The sequence below is a fragment of the Haliaeetus leucocephalus genome, unplaced genomic scaffold (genome assembly GCF_000737465.1).
Source record: "Haliaeetus leucocephalus isolate CR32 unplaced genomic scaffold, Haliaeetus_leucocephalus-4.0 Scaffold110, whole genome shotgun sequence".
NCBI lineage: Eukaryota > Metazoa > Chordata > Aves > Accipitriformes > Accipitridae > Haliaeetus > Haliaeetus leucocephalus.
In genome coordinates, this window is record NW_010972546.1 from 3,021,313 (window position 1) to 3,028,459 (window position 7,147).

A 7,147-nucleotide genomic window follows, 5' to 3' on the forward strand; every position below is an offset into this window, starting at 1 on the left:
CCCGGCGGGTCTGAAGCCGATGCCGGGGGAGAAGGGAGCAGGGGCAGATTTGCCCGTACGCCCCCCGCCGGGGCGGGAGTTCCCGAAGGCTCCTTAGGCCGCAGCCCTCGGCATCTGCGCTGCGGCGGCGGCTGCGGCTGGGGGTCCCGGGCCGCGGGTCCTGCACGCAGCGTCTCTCGTCCTCCGCACCACCTTTTTTTTTTTCCTTTCTTTTTTTTTTGGCTAAGTGATTCCTTTCAAGCAATCTGCTTGCACCTTTGCTGGAGACGATTGAAATGGCTGTTTAGCTGGAGCGTCATCTCGCTGAGTTACTTCTACAATTTATTGTGAGTAACGGATGTCACTTGCAGGGAGGTTTAATAAACATCTCTCTGCTCGTAGCCCTGAAATGGCTGCATGTAGCGGAGATGAGACATAGACTGGCTCACAGACAAGAGGGAGGAGTGGAGCTCTAGTCCTGTAACTAAAAACAAATAAAGAAGGGAGGGTGCGTTAGACAGACTGATGGAACCAGCCTCCCTTCCTGCTCGTGACGCATCTGCCAGCAGACAGCAGCCTTCTCCATGAATTCACTGCTCGGATCTGTGTCCAGCTCCCCTGTATCACGCTTGCCATCAAGACTGCTGATTCAGTGCAGTTTTGCATGTGATGAGCTCAGCTGGATCCACACCTCTCTTGTCCGCTGCTTGGTGGACACATCCTTGTCCCTAATAACCCACAGCTGTTGCAGGGTGACTGCTCCAGCACATAAGTCAAAGAGCCCCTGAAAAACATCCACCCCCCCAAAAAAAGCAAAGACCACCTGAAAGATAGTCAAAACATGTACTGGGGAAGTGTCTGTGTCACTCCAGTGCTCCAGAATTCCCAAGCCAAGCAAAACCCGGCACAGTGCCTGCTTTGGGCAGGGCACTCCCAGCACTGCTGACAGCATTTGATGTAAGGCTCTGGCCGGCCGGCAGATTTGCAAACCCCAGCGTTTCCAGGGGCTTTGTTTGCGACAGCAGTCCCGCTCATTACGCAAATGCAGTCTGCTGACTGAGGCCAGTGGGAGTTTTGCATGAATGTGGCCGAGGCCAGCGGGAGTTTTGCATGAATGTGGCCTTGTCCTGCAGGGCTGCTCTCCAGGCTGGGCTGGCCCTGGAGCCATGCGAGCCGGGCGCGGGCTGGGGCTGCTCAGGAAGTGGAGCACAAAGGCAGGAAAGCAGCCAGGAGGGCAGAGGCCTGGAGCAGGCTGCACATCATCTGGCTCTGCAATGTGGCATGTTTATGGATGTTTGGATGGCTGCAGTGGGTAAAGGAGGAGGTGCATGTCCAGTTGCACAACAGGACCGCAGTCCGGCTTGGACAGTTACTTTCCACCTTTGCTGTTGCTCAACTCTGAGAAATACAGATGTGCCTTCCTGATGTCTGGGCATCTCCCATGCCCCAAATTAGGAAGAAGCAATCAAAGCACAATCCTCTGTCTCCCACTGCTGCACAGGAGCACGCAGCTGAGGCGCTGGGGCCTTCTGAATAGTGGTGACTTGTAATTTACAGCCAGAGGTAGGCACAGGCCACCGAGGAAACTGTTCTCATTATCTCTCCCCCAGATGCTCAGCTTTCCAATAGCCCTGCACCTCACCCTGAGCTCCCTGCCTGCTTTTTTGCAGCCTCCTGCTGCTCCTCCTGAGCCTCTGGCAGGGCGGCGAGGAGGATGTGCCCACAGCAGGAGCAGTGCCAGCCTGCCCTGTGCAGCTCTTTGTTCTACCTCCCTCTCCTCCGCTCTCCAAGACACTGAAACAACAAAGAGGCAGGAGATAAGAAAGCCTGGCCGTGGTTTGCCAGTCAGTAGTCAGCTGCCTGTGGTAGCTCAGCTTTGACCCCAGGGCTTATTCAGGATGGACCCCGGCAGGGCCAGGCCCACAAAAGCCTTCCCTCACCCTGTGAGGCTGCCTGTGACCCTGCTTGGGCCCGGCGGCTGACTGCCTGCCGTGGGACATCTCCACACCTGGCCACAGGCAAAGTACTCGGAGCCGTTTCCCACTCAGGCCTTGACCTGGTGCCACCATCTCCCTGCTTCTGCTCTGCTGGTGCTGCCCACGCTCCCTGAGACCGCCCGCTCCCAGGCCACCCCCAGCTGCAGACCAGCGCAGGGGGTTGGCTCTGGAAGGGGCTGTGGGGCTGCAGTAAGACCCCACAGGGTGCCAGGGCCCACGGTGATGTTTTCAGGGCTGTATATTTTGGCATCCTGGATCTACGGCAAGTGTTGACCTCAATCCATCTATCTGGGTTTGTTGGGCACTCGAGAGAAAGATTCGTCCTGCCTCTGTTCTGCCTTTTTCTCACCTGTGTCTGCGGAGTGTTGGATTGCATGCAGAGGTAGACACAGATGAGTTCTCCCAGCTGCATCACATTTACCAGGAATGCTGTGCCTCCCGGATGACACCGTGCCTGTATCACAGTAAATTACATTTAGATTTGACAGGTAGAGCAGCGGGTGGAAGAGATCTGACACAACGCCTCAGACATACCTGCCACTCACAGCCATAGTTCCCTGCACTGCTGTTTTGATCACAGAAACAATGGAGGCGATTGTCAAGTGGTAACTGATGCTCAGCGAACGTCAGTTCACTTCTCATGGTGACAGCAGACTGAAGAAATCCTCCCAGCACAGAGTATCATTCCCACAAAGAACACTGCCTTAGCTGGGCTAAGACTGCTCCAGCATCTTCCCCTGCACAAACCCAAACAACAGAGGCTGAGGAAGCGCAGCACAAGCAAGCAGCATGGTTAATGCAAGGCCGGATTCCAGGTGCACACAGAACAGCATCCCACCATGTCCCCCTCTGGAGGCAGGCACCTTCTCTACTGCGGTCCTTGGAGAAATCCTGTGAAATGAGAATCCTTCTCCTTAACTTCAACCTTCCACCACAGCATCAATAATTTACTGACAATTACTGTCCCAAAATAACCGGCTTAGCACATCCACATGCTTAGTGCATCCACTAGAAGCCGATTATTTGTTCAGCATGTCTTATCTCACTGAAAACGCACAAACTTCCCTTCAGTGTGCTCATCATGGCTTTCAAGGGACTAAGTAACCATATGACATGCAGGACCAGATAGCAGTGTGTGTGTGTGTGTGTGTGTGTGTGTGTGTGTGTTGCAGTGGGAGACAGTTTTCTCTGCACCATTGAAAACTCTGCTGCTGCTCAAGGGTCCCAGTTCCTGGCAAGTCCCTGCACTGCTGTGCACCAACAGTGCCAGCAGCTCGCCGTTCACCTGGCTCACCCCTGGCACGTAAGCTGCTTTGCAAGGAAAAGCAAGCATGGTACTGAAACGCAGCAGGGCACAGCAGTGGGGCAGCTAAGCCCGAGACCTTCACCTGCAGCCAGCCCAGCTGGAGCAGCCCCCGAGGGAAGCCCCATCCCTCAGATCGCAGCAGGGACCTTCCCACCCGCCTGCAGCCCCACCGGGTATAAGGGAGGGGCCCAACCCAGCCTGGGCACACACAGCCCATAGGATGCTGCCTCACTGTGTTGGGCTTGCTTAAAGGAAGACTTTAAAAAGAAAACTGTTTTTCCCCAATTTGTGTTTGGGATACGCAATTCATGTTGGAAATTAAATGGAAAAGAAACTGAAGTTTTAAGGGTTCGTTTCTGTTCATTCCCTGCCTGCCCCATCTCCACCCCTCTCCGCATGAAAAAGAATTGCAAAACTGAAAATACTTCGTTTTGATGAGTGATTTCAAACACGAAGGTAGTGGAGATCCCTCCTACTGCTGGAGAAACCATTTACATTGAGCACCTCTGCCAGGGAGTGTCCAGCTGGGCTCGCTCTGTCGCCCCAACAGCTGGTGCTGTGTGCCGGAGCCGTGGCTGTGCTGGCACTGGCAGCCCTGGCAGAAAGGGCGTGATGGGACCGACTGTGTGCGTGCTGCACTGTCTCCACCCGGAGCGAGGCGAGGGGAAGGCCAGCGCAGCAGTGGAAGCTGCATTTCAAGTAGCTGGATCCGGTGTGGGAGGGGATGTGTGTGGCGAGGAGGCTTCCACACCCAAGGGGACAGAATCAAAGAGCCAGCCATTTTCCTCCTCCCACCCTGACCCTCTTTGTGTGCCTTCAGTGCTGCAAGTCCCTGCCCCTCCGAAGAGCCTCTTGTTCCCCGCAGGAGAGCGATCAGCCTGCAGCCAACCTGTGGAGTCCCCCCAGCCGCCCACATGTCTCGCCAGCTGGTGCTGGGCCTGATAAATCCTAAGGAGAGTTGTCCTGAGAGAGAGGGGAAAAAATGGAGCTGCTCACCTCCTAAGGAGTGTTGCAGAGGCTCCAGATCACTTTCTTGATACAGAGAAATCCGCAGCAGTAATTGAGGTATTGTGCCTCCTCAGCCTGTAACACACATGCTCCGACTGCAGTCTTTCCAGCAGAAGCCTTGTCAGTTGAATGCCTCCTTGCTTTAATCCCCAAGATTGCTGAAGGATGCTGCTCTCATCTGATAGCATTTATGGACTGTTATAATGAGCTTTGGCTTGCTGAGATAAATTAAATTGCTCACCCAGAGGTGCAAACTTCATTAATGCCAGCAGTGAGTCAGATCAGCGTTATTCTAGCACAGAATGTAAACTGGCTGGACACATGAAAGGGGATTTGGCTGGGATTTTTTTTTCTCTTTCTTTTAACCTTCCTAATTGCTGTTGATTTGTATCTTTTTGCTGCATGTGTTCAAACTCTACTGCTTCTCCATCTCTTCATCTTCTAGGGGAAACCATCAAATAACATGCCATTCAGGACTGAATGATTTAACTGCTCAGTGTTAACAGTTAGCAATACTCTGCAGTTTTGCCTGGTGGGTTTCTAGCTCTTTCACATATTTGACAAGTCCAAGAAGATACTTAAGACTAGATCTGATGAGAAATTAAAGTGTGTCCCTTATTTCTGTCCCAGTTTAGAGGCCTACCAGTGGAAATAAGATGTTGCAGACTGAGATAAATGGCACAGAAAAGATAGGTATGAAGTTAACAATGCACACACCGTAAAAACCCAGAGAAAGTGTCACTGCATAATGTGATGGGCATGAGCTCTGTCTTGTGTCCTCAGGGGTGACACTCATGCACCTCTCATTAGGTACATGCGTGCATGTTGCGGGGGGCATGGCCATATGACAGAGTACAGGAGATTCCTCACTCGTTACATTCACCTGTTTCAGCAGGTCTAAAATTAGCTCCAGAGCCTGTGACTGGCTGTAGGGGACCAGACTTTGAGGCTCTGTGCAGGCACAAGAAAGATGTCACAGATTCCAGGTTTCAGGCTATGGGTCCTTCGGTAAAGGTTGGTTTCTCCCAGTACATTTCCCTAGTACAGGTCCTGAGGATGTCTTCTAGTTTCTTTGTACAGGAAATAACACAAATATAACACAATAAAGTTCATTCATAATAGCAGTCAAAAGCCCTGAGAGCATGGATCAGTAGGGGAGGATCTAGCCACTGGAGAAGCATTTTCAGGAGCAAATGTGTGGGAGCCATCTGTCGCCTCACCATACGTGGTGATAGTCACAGCATGTCTCTCTCTGCATCCTATTCTGAAAATTTACACCGTGACTGTAGGTTGCCTAACATATTTTGCAAGTGTTGCCTGCCAAAAGGTGCATTGCACCAAATGGGACACAAGGCTCAGCAGTGACAGTGCCCCAAGTGGCTCTGAGCAAAAGGCACTCTCAGCTGCTTTCCCTCCCCGGGGGAAGTCAAAACGCGGGTCTTGAGCATTCAGTACAGAAAGTTGCCTGCTTCCTCTAAAGCAGGGGCACAATAATCTGTTGGTTGGAGGCAAAAAACTAATTCCTGTTGAGAAATATGGTGAAAAGCTTTCAGAAGAAAGGGTATTGGCGAGGGGAGCAGCTTGCTCCAGGTGACAGCTATGGCCACCCAGCACTCCTTTACCTGCAGTCACAAGCACAAGGAACTTTTCTTTCTGTTCCTCCACATAAAAGCTGGGCAACATGCACACATATAAGAAGGCCAAAAAACCCTACAGGGCTTACAAAACATGACACAGTGCTACACAAGCTCCTTTCCTTGGGGAGGCTGGAAGGAAACAAGCGTGTGACAGTTACTCATCACATTGCTTAAGGCAAGACTGGGAGGCACAGAGATGCTGCAGCAATACGCATCGCAAAGCTACAGAATGAGGAACTGACTGACAACAGTTTCCTGGCCTATATAATGCAGGAGTCAGACCAGGTGAGGACGTGAGCTATGCTACTGTGATTCCAGGACAGCCTCATCGCCTTGGCTCTGGGGTGTTGTCTGGTATTTGATGATAAGATGAGGGGGGACCTGAATTCTCATTTGACCAGCTGAATGTGCCAAGGACACACCTTCAGCCTGGCTTGCACATGGCCCCTGCCCGCCCTGAGGGTGCATCCTGAAGTACCACTGGGTACCTGTATGGCACCATGCCTTGCACCACGTCTCTGTTCGTTACTCATCCCGACTTCATGCACAGCACCAATATTTATATGTGAAAAATGACTGTGATTTCAGCAAAAACAAACTGCCCCCTCAGTCCATTAATAAATCCTGTTTCACTGCCAAAACATTCTAATTTCCACTTCTTCAGACTTGCTTCGTCTTCATTGTCTCTATTTTTGCTGCATTTTGTCACAGCCAGCTTGTCTCTGACAAATGAAAGTTTGCCATTACGGTAAATCTTTCTGCAGTGTGGCCAGCAAAATACGAGCAGTAGAGAAGCCTCTCCTTTTTCAATAATTCTGCTAATTAAAATCACTGCCTGTACTTTCTAGATGCACTGCCTGTACTTGGGGAGGAATGGAAAGCAGAAATCGCTGCCCTCTTTGCAGGAGGCTGCGCAGCCAGGCCTGGGGCGGTGCAGCCTCTACGACAGACGGGTCTCTTGCCCTCGCCGATGTAACCTGGCGGTGGGCGTCGGAGCTACGGGATTCTTAAAGCTCGCGCAGAGCTGGCTAAAACGCGGGGTGTTCCCATTCCTGCCAAATTCCTCAGGGGAACAAGCCCCGTTCCCTCAGCAGCGCCAGGCCTGGAAGACCCCGGTGGGCAGGGGGCATCCCCCGCGCAGGGCAGGAACCCGTCCTTGCGGGTCGTTCTCTCCCGCCCGCGCTCCTCGGCAGCCCGCTGCCGGAGGGCGGCTGCTGGGG

General features: G+C 52.5%; 2 protein-coding genes across 2 annotated transcripts in view; one reads left to right on the forward strand and one right to left on the reverse strand.

Annotated features, from left to right (window-relative positions):
- Positions 1–5,973, reverse strand: part of VAT1 (vesicle amine transport 1) — an 11,916-nt gene extending 5,943 nt beyond the window's left edge. The window contains exons 1-2 of the mRNA XM_010585750.1: positions 5,913–5,973; positions 5,168–5,241 (exon numbers count right to left, since the gene is read on the reverse strand). Coding sequence (XP_010584052.1) covers positions 5,168–5,241; positions 5,913–5,973 — 135 coding nt within the window. The remainder of the gene's footprint in view (positions 1–5,167; positions 5,242–5,912) is intronic.
- A 221-nt stretch (positions 5,974–6,194) lies between these two features.
- The window catches only part of RND2 (Rho family GTPase 2), a 20,569-nt gene continuing 19,616 nt past the window's right edge, over positions 6,195–7,147 (forward strand). The window contains exon 1 of the mRNA XM_010585751.1: positions 6,195–6,212. Within this exon, the coding sequence (XP_010584053.1) occupies positions 6,195–6,212 (18 nt within the window). The remainder of the gene's footprint in view (positions 6,213–7,147) is intronic.